This window comes from Malus domestica, chromosome 09, assembly GCF_042453785.1.
Source record: "Malus domestica chromosome 09, GDT2T_hap1".
NCBI lineage: Eukaryota > Viridiplantae > Streptophyta > Magnoliopsida > Rosales > Rosaceae > Malus > Malus domestica.
In genome coordinates this window covers 7,463,993-7,483,553 of record NC_091669.1, presented here as the reverse complement: position 1 = coordinate 7,483,553, position 19,561 = coordinate 7,463,993, and the positions used below count along the sequence as shown (strand labels likewise).

Genomic DNA, 19,561 nt, shown 5'->3' with positions numbered 1-19,561 from the left:
TCGCATCAAGTCTAGTCTTCAAATCCATGATCTCTTGGCGAGCGGCCTCAAGCTGTAGGGAAGTGGGGGCAGGAATGTTAGATCCCTTCAAAACAGCAAGCTCAGATTCCAATTTATTGATTTTTTCGACTGAGGAGTAAGCTTCGGCAGCCATGGTTCTTGCCATCTCTTTAGCAGCCTTGGTATCATCTTGGTCAAGGAACATAGACTCGGCTGCCAGAAGTGTTGTTTTCTGCATCATGGATAGCAAAGCAGCCTTCCTATACTCGGAGGTGTGCTTCGCGAAAAGACTCGGACCAACAATTTCCCTGACGCCATCAACAAACTTGGCACATGTATCCATGTCTTCAAGTAGATCTGGTTTCAAAAGCGCGCAAACCTCAGCAAATTCTCCAGAAACAGCCTTGGTGGATTCGCCAAGCTTGCCTGAACGAACAGTTTCCTTCTTATCAGTAGACGAGTTGGGTGCAGCAGCGGAAGAAGCAGGTTTTGGCACCATTTTAGCAGGCATAGACACTTTGTCACTCTTCATAGTAGCAAGCCTCTCCAAAGGTGAGCCAGAATTAGCTCCAGACGAACGCTTTGGCACAAACTTCGGTACCGGAGGCATGGAGGAACTTCTGCGTTGGGTAATTTTTTTAGCGATCAAGCTAGCATCCTTCGAAGCAATAGGCATCACCGGCACGAATCTAGCAGTTCGTTCTTTCTCGCCTTTAGAGGAAGTCAAGTCAATCATGATCTTGGGAATAACTGGAAAATCCTCACAAACAGTCTTCAGTTTCTTTTCAACAGGCGTCTCTTGGGCAGGCGGGGAATGTTTCTTTTTCCCACCTTCATTGATAGTAGGCGCCGGAGAATCCCCGCGAGCAGTCTTCAGTTTCTTTTCAGCAGACGTCTCTTGAGCAGACGAAGAATGTTTCTTTTTCCCACCTTCATTGATAGTAGGTTCCATCATAGCAATGGGACGAGCCATCGCGTCTGCCTTGATCCGTTTTATCTCTTCTTGTGGGGGCAGCCTACCTTTTTCCCTACGAAGATGACTAAGCAGCCAACGCCACTCGCGATATTCGAAAGGGATACCCAGAGTGACGTGTACTTTCTTCATGTCCGAAAAAACCTTAGGAGTTGAGCCAAATTCCGAATTTACAAAAAACAGCGGAAGACAATCAGAAAGTTGAAGAGTAACTGGGCACTAAAGTAAAGCAGCCTGCTTACCAGATATGAAGACCGTAGGAACACGCAGCTTGGAGGAAGAATCAGACTCCCATTCTCCACTTATCTCCAAAGTCTCTTTGGCCCAGTCGTGATCTCCTTTGCTGGAGCTATCAAAAAGCTTATGACGAGATCGCAGTTGCCCAACTCCATCAATGTGACCTATGTTAAAGAAATACCAAAATTCGTTGGTGGTTAGTCCCAAGTCAAAGAATTGGTTCAAATTGTGGAACCCCACCATCACTCGGACCGCATTCGGGGAACATTGGGCGGGCGCACATTTCATGGAACATAACACTTCTTGGAAGAAACGCGGCATAGGGAAAGTAAATCCTAACACAAAATAGTAAGGATGAAACTTGATAGCTCTCCGAGTTCCACTGCATGGTTCCCGGCTGCTACCATCCTTAACTCGCCTCACACGCACTTCCGACAGAATGGCATGCCAATACGCTTCAAGAAAATCTCTAAACAAATCGTCGGAGCTAATCTTGAGGTGAGCAGCTTTGAAGTAGCCAATCTTGCTCAAAGACCCGCCTTGACGATACAACGGAGGCACACCATCATCATTCTTGCGGCTTGAGGAAAACATGCTTGAAAATTCTGCAAAAGTACAAGGAAGATTTGTTAGAGAGTTGTTTAAAAAAAAAAAAAAAAAAAGCAAAGCAGCTCTGGGCAAAAAAAAAAAAAAAAAAAAAAAAAAAAAAAAAGTGAAGGCCGTAGGACCCAGCCAACCCGCCAGGCCCCACGGCCTAGTTTGCTTCAGCGCCCAGCGCCCAACAAAAGTCAGAAACTTTTCATCTATGGCGGTGCCATGCCAAAGTTCTCCAAAGCATCCAGTTACCAGTCCTCGATTCCCATCAAGCCAAATCTCAAGCCCAAAGGCATCAAAAATAAAAATAAAAAATAAAAAATCAAGAAGATAAGAAAATTAATTTTTTCTTACCTTGAAGCAACGAAAAGCGATCCTTTACACGGGCAAGACGTAGAAGATTGCTAGAGGAGGGGGAACAAATATCCTCTAAGCTCTCTTTTTCTCTTGTAAGGATGAATAAGTTTCTCTCTAAAAGTTGATTTAATAATCCACTTAAGGTGGACTTAAATAAGCTTTGGGAAAATTTATTTCCTTTTCCTAGAAGGATTTAATTTCCTATTGAAAGAGAGAATCAACAACAAAATAGGAAGCAATTCAGAGTTTCCTAAAGCAAGAAAATCTCTACACCTATTGCCCTTTTCTGCAAACAGCTCAACAGGTGTGGGGGCATTTGTGGAGCCAAAAATATTCACTAGGCGACACGTGGACTTTTGAACGAAAGAGGACAAAAATACCCTTGAGGCATACCGGGATTCCTACGCGCAAGTAGTGGGTAATCATCCTCAACCAATTCAAAAATGCTCCAGAAGAGGTAACCAATTCCAAATTATCTTATTTTAGGTAATTATTTCCAAAACTTAATTTCTCTAATATATTATTTAGTTAATTAATTATCTAAATAATATATTCTTCTCATATCTCCTAAAATCGTCCCTTAATTATCAATTTGAAACATCCACTCAAACCTAAAAAATAGTATAGGGCCGGCTATCCCATTCAAAACCTAATCCATCACCTTTTTTTCTACCTTTTCCATCATTTCTTCCCTTTTATTAGCCAATCAATACCATAAAGTACTAAAACATTTCCTTTCATATTTAATTAGCCAATTAATTGGCTAATTAAACCTAAAATAAAACCTAAAACTCCCACCTAGTAGCCGGCCACATTCCCTCCCTTCTTTTCCTTACCTTTTCTGATTTCCTCCACTTTATTACCCAAATAAAGCTAGTCATTCAATTTGGTAACTTCCCATTTATTTCTATCATATTTTATTAGCCAATAAAGTGACTAATTAAACCACAAAATTCACCAAAAAACACACAAAGGGGCCGACCACTTTCTTGAAAAAGTGGACCAACTTAGTCCTATAAATAGTCACCCATTTTTACCAAACACTCATTCCAAACCTCTTGCAAAAATTCTAAAACACTCTAAACACTATTTCTCTCTAAAATTCTAACTTTGGCATCGGAGGTTCTTCGGCCAAAGCCCCCCCCATTCATCGTGGGCGCGTGAGGCTTTTGGCCTTAACCTAAGGTGCTAGTTGTTTTGTAGGTGCAAAATCGTCCAAGATCGAAGAGGTGAAAATTTGCATCCACAGCACGCATACTGTGATTCCATCATCAATTCTTATCACTTTAAACTCATTTGACAACACCCATCACCATGCAAAAAGGCCTAGCCTACCTAGGTTTCCTACCACATCATCACATCACCAGAAAACCTAGCTTTCCTAGGCTCTCATCATCACCCTAAGCCATCATCTTTTACCAAAAATGTCACATGCATCCTGAATGCTGATGTTCATTTTTAATTATCACCATATTTTAAATGGATAATATCCTGACATGCATGCTTCATTATCTGATGTCGTGCATATCTGTCAACCAAAATTGATCCAAACCACATATCCACATCCACATCAATCTGAATTGTGCCGCCTGTTTCCAGCTTGGAGATATATTATTTTCATAAGAAAATGTCAAGATAAATCATTATTAAAAGATAATCATGATAAAAGAAACCATAATGTTATCTTTTAACCTTACTAAAATTGTCTTCACTTTTCCATCGACAGTGTGGAGGTATGCTTACTCAACGGTCTCGATTACTTAGGCCGATGGTGTAATTTTGGGTCCAAACACCTTTATAAAGATTTAGGTTACTTTCAAGCCAAAAGCCTAAACACTTTTTCACTAAAAGGTGGCATTCAATTTACCCCCCCAAGCCTTCATCTTTTCACTAAAAGGTGGCATTCAATTTATTTTTAATTTTATATAAGATGTAAAATGAGAATGTTCATTTGCCAAGTGCATTTGATAACAAGCAATTTTGAATGTCCCAAACATTTGAGGGGCCTGTGTGAGTGAGTCAACACACCCCATATAAAATGCACCCCATGTTGAGTTTTCACGTTCCAAGATCCTCTTTTTGCTACCATTCTCATTTCTCCCTGGCTAGCTATTTTCCATTCCTCGCAAACATAGCTAGGCCAAACCTCTAAAACTAAGAAACAAAAAGTAAAAAATGGGTGTTCTTGTCAAGCTTATTGATGCGTTACTCTTTCTCTTGCTCCTGGCGATCGCTTTCACAACGCCATTGATTGAAGCGCAAGCATGCCTCCCTCGCAATCTCTACCCGGACATTCTCGTGGACCTCAGGAATTGGTACACTCGTGAGTCCGGCGACTATCTCATGACCGAAATGCCTGATTTCTACGTCGGGATCATGTGGGTTGAGCTTGTTTTCCAGTGGCCTCTCGTGATAGTTAACCTTTACGGTATCTTGGCTGGAAAGCCTTGGTTCAACATTACGTGCTTCAGCTATGGAATATTTCTTTTCACTTCCATGGTAATTACTCATTTTTATCATGTTTCATAATCTTTTCAAATAAAATTATTTGTATCATCTCAATTAACGGTTTTTCTTAATATATATAATTTTTTTAATGGAAATCACGAGACCCATGTCACCCATTTGTGTTGGAGAAATCCACATAAAATAATCAGCTGAGATGATACAACTTATTTACTCCCTTAATTTTTCATGCAGGTGCCAATATTTGCAGAATTGACGTGGTCAGGAAGGGCACATGATAAGCTACTGACGGTGTACTATTGTTTCTTGAGTTTGGGAGTTTTAGCCATACTTCGTGGGCTGCTACCCAACTCATCAACCAAGCATGCTGTAACCATTGGCAAGAGACCCGCTTCAGGCAGGAAGAAGAGAGTTTAATCAAGGAAAAAAAACCCGACTCTCGCTCGAACTTCAACCCGAATTTTGTAATCGTGAATCAATCTCATTGCGAGAGTAGTCTGTATTAATTCATCACTGTGATTGCCGTTTGAGTCGTGCCTAGTTAAGACTTTATATTGTACGGAGGAAATTAATATATCTTAAAAACAAATTGTAATGTTTTTCGTAGAATGATATTTTTCCCAAGTATTCTTTTTACGACTCTATCGAGTAGTGTTCCTTTATCAAACATTTTGGTATATTATTGTGTGACTCTCCATATAAATCATGGTTGTACCTTTCCGTATCAAATTATCTAATAAAAATGCATTTCTGAAACAGCGACGTTAGTTAGTGAATAAACAAAGACCACATGAAGATGGTGTGCCTGTGCAAGTATTTTTAAAGATCTAGTTTGCAACGTAAGTTATAAGGGGTTAACTAAGTGTCGACATTTTTTGTTTTAAGATCTAGTTTGCACCCAGGTTCAAAGTAAAAACATATTATTCTAGCCAACTTAGCTATGCGCATGTCTACTTTCTTTGTTGAGATTTGTTGATGCATAAAACCGAAGGTCTTGGAACAACGTAAATCCGACCGTGAATCTGCAAGAAATGTAAATAACACAAGATGTATCGTGGTTCACCACAATGTTTGGGCTACATCCACACTAATTATTGTATTTCTGAGAGGATTGTGAGGGAGAGAGTGTGAGAGCCTCTGTAATGAGAGTGAGGCTCTCCTTAGGGGATGAGAGGCTTAGGAAATGGCCTCCCCTAATTGTGAGGGTGAGGAGTCCTTTTATAGAATAAGGGCTCCTCACTTATTACATATTTGCCCATTCCTTTATTACATAATTACATTTAAGTGCTCTGAGTATTTGTACGATATCTGAATACGGAGGCCCTAAGTATGGTATAAACAATAGTCCCCCAAGTCTTCAGTCAAGAGAGTCTTTTGGCTGGAGACTTGAAATTTAGTCCATGTGTGGGCCGCAGTAACTAGATGTTGTCTTGAACTGATGCTCGGTATGCGGCGGTGCCCAATCTGAAATGATGCTCAATTAGAAGTAGCACATGTTGCGAAGCTGCTCGGTTTGTGGCTTATGTTGCCTTGGTTGGTTCGGCTTGTGGTGTTAAAGGTGAGGGAGTCCCTTTTATAGAATAAGGGCTCGCTCCTCAATACATGAATGATGGGTTAGAGTTGATGCTCTCTAACGATGATGAAGGAGTCCCTTTTATAGAATAAAGGCTCGCTCCTCAATACATAAGTGATGGGTTAGGAGTGATGATTACGGCGAGGCGGTTGCTCAGCTGGCGGCGATGCTCTCTAATGATGGTGAGGGAGTCCCTTTTATAAAATAAGGGCTCGCTCCTCAGTACATGAAGAATGAGTGCTCTCTAATGAAAGTGTGGGAGTCCCTTTTATAGAATAAGGGCTCGCTCCTCAGTACATGAAGAATGAGTGCTCTCTAATGAAAGTGTGGGAGTCCATTTTATAGAATAAGGGCTCGCTCCTCAGTACATAAATAATGGGCTAAGTCCCTCAAGTATTTTTTATGAGGCTTAGTTGATGCCCAATATATGGTACATAATGTAGTCCCCCAAGTCTTCGGTCAATAGAGTCTGTTGGCTGAAGACTTCAAATTGAATCCATGTATGGGCCGAAGTGGTGTTTGTTCGGAGGTGGTATTTGTATACCCTGCACTGAAGCTTTGTAGGTGAAGCTTTGCAAGTGAAGCTTTGAAGCTAGAGCTCTGTAAATGAAGCTTTTGAAGCTAGAGCTTTTGTAAATGAAGCTTTTGAAGCTAGAGCTCTGTAAATGAAGCTTTTGAAGCTAGAGCTGTTGTAAATGAAGCTTTTGAAGCTGATTGACATGAGTGATACTCATGAATGTTTATGTTGATTGACATGAGTGATGCTCATGGATGTTGTTAAGAGTGATGCTCGTGAATGTTGACATGAGTGATGCTTATGAATGTTGACATGAGTGATGCTCATGAATGTTTATGTATGATTGATATGAGTGATACTCATGAATGTTTATGTATGATTGACATGAGTAGTGCTCATGTATAATTTTAAAGTACTTAGCGTACTTTTGATCACCTGGTTGGTGGTAATAGCAGCAAACTGCTGAATAAATTTGGAGTATTGGGCGTACTTTTGATCACCTGGTTGATGGTACTAGCGGCAGGCTGCCGAATAAATTTGGAGTACTGGGTGTACTTTTGATCACCTGGTTGGTGATAATAGCGGTAGGCTGCCGAATAATTTTGGAGCCGTAGGGCCTGGCTCTTTTGGGCATATGGGCCTTGGCTCTCCACATATCAGTCCAGCCCATTATTTTTGGCTTGACGTTTTTATTTTTTATTTTATTTTTATTTTTTATTTTTTATGTTGATTACCCTTTGATGGGGTTTATACAGATGTCTCCGAAAGATAAGAAAAATAAATCACATCATACAAAAACAAGAAAAGTAAGTCACATCATTCCGGTGGGGTGTTTATTCCTTGCTTTTGCTTTCTTTTTTGCTTTCTCTTTTGCTTTTGTTTCCCACTCCATTTCCTGCAGCTTTCAAAATTGCAGGGGTTGGATTATTTCTGCTTGCTGGGATGAAATAGTAGGGAAGCATGATAGGAAAGCCACAAAGTTGCCCTACTGTCGCCAACCAATTGCCTTTTACTTTTCCTTTTCTCTTTTCCACCGTACCTCTCTTTTTGTCTTTGTCTCTGCGCTGCTGTCATGCATCTACAATTTAATCATTAAACTCTTCTTTACAGTTTGTCTCCTACTCGCTTGCGGTCCTACCCAGTCAAATCCCAATCTCTCAGATTTTATTCTCTTCTCATCGGACATTCCCATTTCATCGAGGATGTTGTCTTCTTCTCCGACGGTCAGTTTGCATTGTTCGGATCCTGGGACAGCAAGCTCCGTCTCTAGGACTTGGCCTTCGACGTCTCTGCTTTTTTGTCTCAGTACTATTAACCTTCCTCGGGCTCCGCCTTTTGATTAGGGCAAATTTGAACTTCTGGGTCTGTTGCTTAACAGTGACGGAGGTTTGTGGGAGCCCAAAAATGTGTTTTCTGATAGAGTTGGGAAAAGCTCGAGGTTTGAGGGAGGGCATGGACAAGTGGAGGACTGAGATGGTGCCAACTCCTGCTGCGAAGTTGATTGAAAAACATGAAGAAAGCGCCTGCTTGGTCAAAAGAGACAAGGGGCAGGAAGGAGAAAAAAACATCCATTGCACTTGCAGATAGAGGGAAACTGTGCGAAATGTAGCATAGAAAATACCGGTCATCCTATATTCTCTTTCCCAAAAAACAAGCAGAGGGTTTCTCTCGAGAAGTTCTTGGACAAAGCAGGCTCTCCGACGGAGACGACGGTGTAATTCCCTTTTTGCCTTCACTGGAACTTGGACCTCCTCGCCAACAATCCCGAGAACACTACCTTCTTCGACGGTGTCAGAAGCATCCCCTTCAGCATCAGACTGGCCCCTAGCGACTTGGAGGAAAGGGGATGCGATGAGGAGGACGGCGCACTAGCATTTACAGGTAGAGATGAATTGACAGAAACTGCATGGGAAACTGAGGGAGAGCCTGATGGACCAAGAGCCAGATCTGGTTGATTAGAAGCAACATCGACGTCCGGGTCTGGCTCATCCCAAACCAAACGACTCGTCATGAACTCTCTAAAAGCGAGCTTCAATGCTCGTGCATCCTCCATTTCGCCGTCTTCAGCCACTTCATGTTCTCTGGTAGATTCGCGAAGTTCAAAACATTTTCCGAGCGCACCTTCTTCCAAAATTTGCAGCTCAGCCGAGGAGGCAGAGACAACGTCGAGGGTGACGGTGGAGGCTCAGATTCTTTCGAGTTTCGGAGCTGCTGGTTTAGCTGATTGATTTGATCTGTCCGGCGATTCATGGCTTCAGCGAAGATGGCCCTGTTGATAGGCACGCTGGTTAAAGAGAATGGCGTCAAGCTCGAGGAAAGCCTTAATGTCTTCAGGTCTGACAAGTTCGATTCCCAGAGCTACGTCCAGTCACGATGCTCTCTCAACCAGAAGGATATAAGACAATTATGTTCATATCTTTTGGACTTAAAGAGAGCTTCCGCCGAGGAAATGCTTATACGTGTTTATGCTAACTTTTTAGCCTTCATACGCACCTTCAAAGAGATATCAGATTTAGAGAGAGAGAGCTATAGCTTAAGAAATAGTAGCAATTACAAAGATGGAGAAATCAGATCAGATCTCTGGATATTGGTAATGGGAAGGACCCAAATGTGTATGCTTCCAAGTGGTTGTGACTTTGGTGTTGCAGTGGTGTAATAGTATGATGGGTTTTGCAGATTCAAGGCGGAGGTGAAAATTTGAGAGAGAACCGACATAACTTTTCATGTCGTTTCCCACAGACGGCGCCAAATGTTGATGCACAAAACCGGAGGTCTTGGAACAACTTAAATCCAACCGTGAATATGCAAGAAATGTAAATAACACAAGATGTATCGTGGTTCACCCCAATGTTTGGGCTACGTCCACACTGATTATTGTATTTCTGAGAGGATTGTGAGGGAGAGAGTGTGAGAGCCTTTGTAATGAGAGTGAGGCTCTCCTTAGGGGATGAGAGGTAGGATATGGCCTCCCCTAATTGTGACGGTGATGAGTCCTTTTATAGAATAAGTGCTCCTCACTTATTACATATTTGCCCCTTCCTTTATTATATAATTACATTTAAGTCTCCGGAGTATTTGTACGAGATCTGAATACGGAAACCCTAAATATGATATAAACAAGATTATTTTGATTGGTTTTGATCATTAAGAGCGCGAGTATGAGGGGTTAACTGGGTGTTGACATTTTTGCTTTAAGTATGAGAGAAAAAGTATGAAACAAGTGCCAGATAAAACACTATATAATGAAAAGGGTATTTTCATTGTAAATAATGCTATCTGTAGTTCTATGACCACATTAAAGACATTTATTAATCAAGATATTACCTTTAAATATTTTTTGCCTTAAATATAATCAATTTTCTGGATCACACTCTAGGATATGTATCAAATTCTCTAACAATAAGAAATTGCTGAGCTAATTAACAATTTAACATGCATGTTAGTGATGGATCTCTGGAATTATATAATATCAATAAGAGCAGACTTTGTTTACCCAACTAGCTTTTCAAAGATGATGTGCCAATAGGCCCTACACAAATATCTCCAAGATCCACTTTTGCATCACAAACTGTGAGAAAGAGAAAAACACAGCATCAAAATATGGGTGTTTTTGTGAAGATAATCGACGGGTTTCTCTTTGTGAATTTTGCCATGGCGGCGGTGTGCGCGGTGTTGATAGATACACAGTTGTGTCTGCCTCCAAGCCTCTTCCCAAGCTCGGTGGTGGAGATCAAGAACTGGTATGCTCGCGAGTTCGATGATTATCTCGTTGAACAGAAGCCTCATTTCTTGGTTGGCCTCATTTGGGTTGAGCTTATATTGCAGTGGCCTCTTCTCGTTGCCAACTTGTATGCAATTTTGACTGCTAAGCCTTGGTTCAACACCACCTGCTTGGTCTATGGCGTCTCTTTCTTCACTACCATGGTAAACTTCTTCTATCCTTTTGTACCACATTTATTGCATCATTGGTGCTTCTAGTGAGTAAATGTGGTGTAAATAGTAGCACTTGAGTCTCAAATACATGGATATGACCCGCCTATATTAGAAGGATTGAGGTCCACTCTAGATTTTTGTATTCGGAGTCTATAGACCAAGAGATCTGTATCAATACTAAATTTTAATACTACGGTCCTATTAGCAAATCCAACAGGCTCATTTCACAAAAATTAAAAAATTTGAATTACCCAAATCTCTCTCTCTTTGAGTACATCAATATTTTTACACTAGGTGGAGGGGGAGGGGAAGTTTGGCTAAACCATACAATGGACAGCCTAATTTGGTATCGAATTTGCCATTCATGAGATTCTAACTAAGACCTCTCACTTCTAAACGAAGATGAATATCACCAAACCGTAGTACTGAGTGGCAGATCTCTGTCTCTTGAACAGTCTAGATCTCTCAATTTGCTGGCTACGGTTGCATAGATCCGGAGTGGATCACATTCCCTATTAAAAGAGGTTTCAACGAAGTGACTTGTAATATGGAATAAATAGCATTATAGTTTTATTTAACAGTAGATAGATCAAGGAGAGGAAATGGGACATATATCTGGCGTTTCCTTGAACTCCTCCTAGAATAAGAACTGAAACTAATTCTACTGACATGTATGGCTGACGATTATAAAATATTGGGTGCTTTAGAAATATTGGGTCCTTTATTTCTTAAACTTGTAACATGTTTTGTGGCTTGAAAATTGCAGGGCGCTGTATTAACAGAGATGTTAAGGTCCGGCAAGGCATCTAAGAAAATGTTGAATGTGCACTACGCTGCTATGGGGTTGGCTGTTCTGTCCATACTGCGCGGTCTGCTCCCACCGTCCGCTGCCGCTACTCCAACCAGCGGCAAGGGAATAACCAAAAGGACAGACCCACGAAAGAAAACGATGTAGACCTCAAATATTTTTATCATTTTTGTTTTCTGGTTAATTATACGCTTTGTTTGGAAAAAAAAAAGGGGGTTGTTTAGATATAGACCTTTGTAATTGATATTAACCCACCTCATATTAAACATTCAAATAAAACCCAAAATTCAAATAGTCTGCCTTGTTGGCAAATAAATGACATATCCTTATAAAATATTTACAACTTATGCCATAATGACCTAAATATGTCAATAAATATTATTATTACTCACCTTCAATTATGCTAGCAATGAGCAATTGAGCTCCTGTTTTAAAACCACGTATTACAAACTATTTACCTATATTTTAAAAATTCACTAATTTACCTACATTCTTTTGATACACACTAATTGACCTACATTCTTTTGATGCAAACTATTTACCTGTATTTAAAAAAAAAATCACTAATTTACATACATTCTTTTGTTACAAGCTAATTTATCTGCATTTTTGTAGTACATACTATTTACCAATCTACTTATTAATTTACCTATACAAATAATACTGTCATATTATTACTTATAATATCCAAAGTAATCATATAGATTTTTTCTTTACAATATCACACCTATGGGGTAGGTAAATTATTTTTACAGGATTTCTATTCTAAGTGGGTACTAACATATAGATAGGTAAATTGTTTTCTATGGAAATAAAAAAAAATACAACCATTATTTTGTATAATTTTTTTTGACAAAAATTATTTTTGTCCATGTCTCAATGTAAAACACCATAATATTTTATTTATTTATATTATATATTGCATGCTAATAAGGTAAGCTAGTTTCACGATAAAACAATTTTTGGTAAAAAAATTTGATAAAAAAAGCCTAATCAAATAATAGGTTAATTGACATTAAGTTGCATTGAAAATTTAAAATGAAAATTTTATTATTAATTATAAGTCAAACCTAACTCACGTTACACTCTATGAGGGTATTTTAGGAACACAAGAATTATAAAAACTGACATACCAAGCTTGTTAAGGAAATTTGCTTAGTCGGACTCTAATAAATGGGGTTTATGTCTGAAAAAAAAAATAAAGAGGATGGGTTTTAAGTGAGAGATAATAAGTTTTAAGGGGGAAACTCTCATTTTCAAAAAAAAAAAAAAAATTATACGCTTCAACGAAGATCCAAAAAAACTTTGTAAGAGTTAATCATTGTGATTGCCAGGACAGGCTATGAGATTCAATAGATGGAGGTATGAGTTATTTTAATGTGGAACTCTTTTTTTTTTTTTGTTCTCAAATTCTATTGATGAATTTTCCCTCTTGGTTCTTATTGCTAGAGGTGAAAATGGATTGATGAAAATAAGGAAGAATATTTATTAATTTTTTACCATAGTTGTACACCATGTGTTACTACTAATCTATTTATATTATAACACGTCGTCAAGCGCCAACAAACTACTCTAAATCATTCATTACATAACAACAACATCACTCATCTATATAATAAATTTATGGACCAATATAAAATAATACCAAAATAAGGTATGACTGTTTTGCTTAAAAATTTACCCATTATCTGATTATATATTAATCAAGATTGTCCCGGCATGTGATTCAATATTTATATTATAGTGGATAGGTTGTTTGGTTTCCATCATGCCTTCTATGTTCAAAACTCATCTTCACATAAATTATTGTAATAGTTTCGAACCCAACTCCTCCCTTTAATAATAATTAATATAAAAAAAAATCAAGATTGTACCTTTAAAAATGAATTGCCTTATCAATCAACCTTCCTGCTCAGCAAATTTGACTCATGTATCAAACTGTTTAACAAAAATTTATTTAACATGCATTTTAGTGATGGATTTATTAAACAAATGCCAACCTTTAGAATTTAAATAGTTGAATGAGAGTAGACTTTCATAACCCATGCTAGCCTTCCAACATATATAGTGTGCCTATATAAGTATCTCTGAGATATAATTTTTCAACTTCACAAGCGAAGGAGAGCAAAACAAAGCCTAATAAATAGGTGCTTTTGTGAAGATAATAGACGCCATACTCTTCGTAATTTTCGCCTTAACGGCGGTGAATGCGGTGCTGATAGACGTGTAGCTGTGTCTGCCTCAGAGCCTCCTCCCAAACTCGCTGGTGGAGCTCAAGAACTGGTACGTCCGTGAGTTTGCCGATTATCTTGGTGAAGAAAAGCCTCATTTTTTCGTTGGCCTCATTTGGGTTGAACTCATACTGCAGTGGCCTCTTCTCGTTACCAAATTGTATGGGATTTTGGCAGCTAAGCCTTGGTACAAAACACTTGCTTGCTCCATGACGCCTCCTCCTTCACCACCCTGGTGACATCCTAGCTACTCTATCATTTTTACCAAGCTCCAATGTTAAATTAGATTTTAACTTTGATAATTTAGTTAGCTACTTTGTATGTTATATATTATGTATCCAGAATCATATAATCTTATAAAAAATGACAATCTGATTTTCTACATTTTTCTTACTTTTTATATTTATATGAACAAATTGATCTTCAATTGGTTGCTGATTTTGCTACTTAATGGGTTTGTCGCAAACTCATACATACCCCTGCAGCCTGAACAATTTATATGGATTTGTCACCATGGTTAATCTGTTTTGATTCCCTGTTTCTTCACTGTTCAATTTCTAGTTAGTTCAGATTTAGTTACATAGGTTTTGATTGAGATGTTAAGTACAATGTTGAAGTAAATATGTTTTTATTTAAATATTTAAATATATTTATGTTTTGTTTTATTACTAATATTATATACATAACGTTTTGTATTATTCTATGCATAACAGCCAATTGATTTTGGCTTTTCAATGAGATAAGGAGTTACAGCTTTTTAAGTTTGAAAGGTGCCATTACTTCTCTGAATAGAGATGAAAATTCTGACATGATACACAATAAAACCGTTTTATTTGACTTACGTTTTGATTTTGTCCTGCTTTCAATTCTCTCAAACCTTCAACGTCTCTTTATTCTAAATGTATATATAGTAGTTCCTAGAATCATTGGAGATATACGAAAATTATATATATTTTCTGATACATAGTTTTGGTAAGCAACATATTGAGAGGGTGTGAGTTCAAAGGTTCTTCCAGTGTGCAAGGAAGAATCTTATGAGAAGGAGGTTCTGGGCTATTTTATCCTGGGGACGACGTGGTGTTTGTGAACTGCTTGCACACTTTGGGCAGAGCCGCGAAACGTCTTAAAGAGAGCGACTTAGTTCGCGACTCTTCCCAAGAATCATTCACCACTCAAGGCTACTACAATTTTCGAGTAACTTCGTTCCTTTCTATTTCCGTTTTCAACAATTTTAAGACGGTATCAATCTGTCATGGAATCTGAAAACAACACCACACTCGACCTTAACAAGCCTTCCAAGTTTGAGGGTCTCCATTTTAAGCGTTGGAGGCAGAAGATGTTATTTTTTCTCACCACAAAAAAATTGGCTTCATTTTGCACCACTGTCAAACCAACTCTCCCTAAAGAGCCCACTATTGCACAGACTAAAGCTTCACAAACTTGGATTGAAAATGATTTTCTTGCTAAGAATTATATTCTTAATGGATTGTCTGATGACCTTTATGACTACTACTCTGATTATGGCACTGCTAAAGATTTATGGGAGGCACTTCAGAAAAAATATGACACTGAGGAAGCTGGAGCTAAGAAATTTGCTGTTAGTCGTTATTTGAAATATCAGATGGTTGATGATAAATCTGTTGAAGCACAATCTCATGAATTACAGAAAATTGCTCATGAAATTATTTCTGAAGGTATGGTTTTAGATGATCAATTTCAGGTTGCTGTCATCATTGATAAATTGCCACCAACCTGGAAAAATTTCAAGAACTCACTCCGCCACAAGACAAAAGAGTTCTCCCTGGAAAGCTTGATCACTCGACTTCGCATTGAGGAAGAGGCCAGGAAACAAGAATTGAAGGAGGAAATTTTGGTTGTGTCAAGTAACCAGAAGGCTACCAACTTCAACCGGAACCAGACTCTAGCTGTGCTGAAGCCAAATGGGAAGAACATGAAGATTCAGAACAAGAATCACAACAAGTGCTTGAACAACAACACGAACAAGGTTCAGAATCAAAATCCCTCTCATCTCCAGAATAGGTATCAACCCCCCCATGTGCTGCTTCTGATTCGCGACAGTTTGAATGCTATAACTGTCACAAGTTGGGCCATCTTGCCCAGAATTGCAGAAATAAGAAAAGCCCTGCTCCACAGGCAATTCTTGTTGAAGAGCAACTGATTGCAATGATATTAGAAATCAACTTTGTTGATGGATCCGAGGGGTGGTGGGTGGACACTGGTGCTTCTCGCCATGTTTGCTATGATCGTTCTCTTTTCAAGACCTATTCTGTGGCTGAGGGTAGGAAGGTGTTGTTGGGTGATTCTCACTCAACTGATGTTGCTGGTACTAGAGAGGTGGAGCTGAGGTTCACCTCTGGAAAAACCATGATACTGAAAGATGTGATGCACGCTCCAGCAATAAGGAAGAATTTGGTCTCGGGCTTTCTTCTCAGCAAGGCTGGATTTACTCAAACCATTGGAGCAGATACGTATACTCTTACTAAAAATGGGGTTTTTGTGGGAAATGGATATGCTACTGATGGAATGTTTAAATTGAATGTTGATAAAATGTCATAATTGAGTCACTTGATGTGCTACTTAGGTCAACCATGGCTTTTGGATGGTTAAGAAATAAGTTATAAACATCAGAGTTTTATTTTCTATCCTCTTTCCTCTTTATTTATTTTTTGTTTGGTACAAGTTTTTATTCCTTCTTTTTATTTTGAAATGGTATTTTCTTGGTTCCAACTCTGATTTCTTGACACACCCCGTCCCGAAGGAGGGCATGCTGGCCGTCACGTGAGAGTGACGTAACCATTTGCACAGTACGGAAGCTTTAATTATACAATTTATAATTTGATACACCCGAAGGTGAGTCCTAATTTTGTCCAATCTGTCAGAAGCCCGCTGAATTCCTCGTAGTCACCACACCTTTGTGATTCCTGAACCTGGAGGGGCGCAAAACCAAAATTGAGTGGGTCAGTAAAACAATTCTTTTCCAATTCCAAACATTTCTCAAAACGTTGTAACCCCTCTCCGTAAAACCTGTATACTTTCCCAGAAATGTAAAATATAAATATACATATATATTCTCAATACTTACTTTTCATTAACTCAACATTTTCATATCAGTTATGCCATGCCATGTCTAAATTGAACAGTTAAGTATGAATGCATCAACAATAATCATATCAGGTGCAAGAAAGAAATCAACCGGAGGCCCTCTAATAGCCCTGTACGGTTGAATCTAGAGCTCAAAATCTATCACTATCACTCTGCCGGAGTCACCTCTGTGACCTGTACGGCCTTCTGCACATAGGTTACGCTCTAGTGCTTCTCTCATTAATCATTTGTGCACATAATCTAAGGTCACCCACCAGTCGAAATCTCACTAACACTCTTCGACTGGCCCGTCGCACCCACTCCGCGTGGACTGTGCGACCAGCATCTACTTGGATCCAAGACGAGCGTGCGATGCGGTGAATACTATAAGCATTAAACCAAGGTGCAGGATTTGAGCTCAATATACATCAACATCATCATAACAGTAATTAAATACTCACCTGATACTCACATGTGCGTCCGCCGCACCATTCATTCATATGCATCATATATCTCAAATCATACTTTTCATATCATTTCATGCATGGCAATTCAATTTACATTTCCATATATATTTCATATACTTCTATGCATGATCTTTCAATTCACGTTTTCATATCATTCTATATACCTTTCATTTAAAACATAATTTCACTCTAATTCAATTTCTGGGAAATCGTCAAGTATATATATATACGGAAAACAAAACTGCCCACTCACAGATTACATCGACGTCTCGTAGGTCCCTGAGCATCCTTTGGCCATGCCCGATGTCCGTATAATCCTCGCCTATACGAGAAGTAATCAAATTGACGTTATTTAACGCATAATCCCACTCTTAGCTAATAACTCCTCATATATTGCTCAAATTGGGTATATGAATATACCACCGTGACCTACACAACCTCAGGATCATCCCCATATTTTTAAAATAATTTTTTTTGGAGTCCTCACGCGCCCCCACGCGCCTGACGTGGCACGGACCTACGCGCCCCCCACGCGCGGCCACGTGCCAAGCACACTGACGGTGTCAATTGACGCCGTCAGGAATATTCCGTTAAACCCCGGAATATTCCGTTAAAACCTAACCGTTCCGTTAACGGCGTCAGGAATATTCCGTTAGAACTAACGGAATATTCCTGCTTCTTCTCCGATGGACTCTCGCCGGACTCCGGTCACCGAAAAACTGGGAAAATTTTCTATTTAACTATTCTCACTCGTTTTTCGTCCATTTTTTTCGTACTTTATACCAAAATGAAGCCCTAAACACCTACTATCACGTTGGAATGGTTTTAAGGTCTAAAAACAACGAGATCATACCTTTCCAATAATTCCAAAATTCGGCCAAACTCGAACCAAGTGATCCCGACGTCCATTTTGTTCAAACGAGGCACTCCAAGCCTCCTCGTGACCTCCTTAAGCTCACTGTGAGCTTGAAATTCCCTGAAACATCAAGATTTACGTGTGCATGAACAGTGCACTTTCACGGGGAGTTTAGAATCTAGGTTTTCCGAAGTAAAACTTACCTGAAATTGGTGTCTACGTGATCGTGGAGTCCTCAGGAGTGCAATGGTAGTTTTAAATCCGGCGTTGGTATAGATTTAGGGTGGTTTTGATGGTTGCCCGTGTGTTCGAGAGGGTGAGAGAGAGAGTGAGGTCTGAGGAAAAGAGAGAGAGAATGACAGTATACGGGAAATGAGGAGGGATTTAGGATGTGAGGCCCTACCTGAACCCCAAACACAAAATCAAACGTAGCAATGTAAACCTAAATCCTAGTTTAAGTTCCTAACACCAAATAACTTAGGAACTTTAAGTAAACCAATTGTTAAATTTTCGCCCCTTAGTCCCGTTTAAGGGCATTTTCATCTTTTCACGTCATCGGAATTAAAATTCCGGGACGGGCTGTGACAATCTTCCCTCCTTATAGAATTTCGTCCCCGAAATTCCTGCAACCAACTAAATCAACCATACTCCAACAAACATAATTTCCTACTGAATGATTTCCTTCACAAAGCTTTTACCATTTACTCAGTCTTAATTTTCAGGACCTTCTTTTTCCAATCCAAAGTCGTCCTTGGTTCCTTATCAAGTCGAATCCAATTTAATTCTCAGTAGTTGCACCAGAATTCCATGAGACGACTCTGCCACCTAGTGACAACGCATCGAACACAAAATACATTATGCACTTACGACAACTCTGGAAGCCATTCAAATCTGTAATCAACTTCACCAACTTTTCGATAATCACTTAAAGTCCGATTCACTTAGGATTTAACTTACCTTCTTTCCAGATCGAATTATACTTTTCCAAGGTGAAAACTTCGAAAATATAAAACCTTCTACGTTAAACACTTGATTAGTGGCATATCCCTCTGTTAATCTCTTTTGCCACTCCTGGTTACTTTCAGGTTCACTTAATCACCTGAATACTTTTAGGAGACTCCTCCATAGTTTCTGGGTATACTAAACTTCTTTCGTGATCGAATCTTTCTCTAACCAGCAACATTCCATCCACAAGTCAACAAAAACCGACTCACATGACACATTTCATGGTCCTTATGGCGTTACTTCGAAAACTGCACAACCAACATACTTAAGAAACTCAGCAGTTCCGTAAACCAATTCTTCTTTCCATAAAGCAAATAAGTACCGTTGTCCTGTCTGGGAAAAGTTATTACTCAGCACTGGAGTAATTGTACTAACTTGGTACATTGACCAACTAACACTTCAAATTCGACCATAACCATTATGTGTACAAGGAAGCTTGTAC

General features: G+C 39.2%; 2 protein-coding genes across 2 annotated transcripts; both read left to right on the top strand.

Annotated features, from left to right (window-relative positions):
• The first annotated feature begins 4,215 nt into the window (after positions 1-4,215).
• LOC103442598 (uncharacterized) lies at positions 4,216-5,263 on the top strand. The gene is made up of 2 exons (XM_008381405.3): positions 4,216-4,660; positions 4,862-5,263. The coding sequence occupies exons 1-2, from the start codon at positions 4,337-4,339 to the stop codon at positions 5,042-5,044; spliced, it is 507 nt and encodes a 168-aa protein (XP_008379627.2). The 5' UTR covers positions 4,216-4,336; the 3' UTR covers positions 5,045-5,263.
• A 4,950-nt stretch (positions 5,264-10,213) lies between these two features.
• LOC103442597 (uncharacterized) lies at positions 10,214-11,752 on the top strand. The gene is made up of 2 exons (XM_008381404.4): positions 10,214-10,641; positions 11,417-11,752. The coding sequence occupies exons 1-2, from the start codon at positions 10,318-10,320 to the stop codon at positions 11,603-11,605; spliced, it is 513 nt and encodes a 170-aa protein (XP_008379626.2). The 5' UTR covers positions 10,214-10,317; the 3' UTR covers positions 11,606-11,752.
• The last annotated feature ends 7,809 nt before the right edge of the window (positions 11,753-19,561 follow it).

What these genes read in the sequence shown, in the direction of transcription:
- LOC103442598 (XM_008381405.3), top strand. Translation starts at nt 4,337, where the DNA reads ATGGGTGTTCTTGTCAAGCTTATTGATGCGTTACTCTTTCTCTTGCTC. An exon ending in TATTTCTTTTCACTTCCATG is followed by an intron (nt 4,661 to 4,861) that starts GTAATTACTCAT and finishes TTTTTCATGCAG; the next exon opens with GTGCCAATATTTGCAGAATT.
- LOC103442597 (XM_008381404.4), top strand. Translation starts at nt 10,318, where the DNA reads ATGGGTGTTTTTGTGAAGATAATCGACGGGTTTCTCTTTGTGAATTTT. An exon ending in TCTCTTTCTTCACTACCATG is followed by an intron (nt 10,642 to 11,416) that starts GTAAACTTCTTC and finishes TGAAAATTGCAG; the next exon opens with GGCGCTGTATTAACAGAGAT.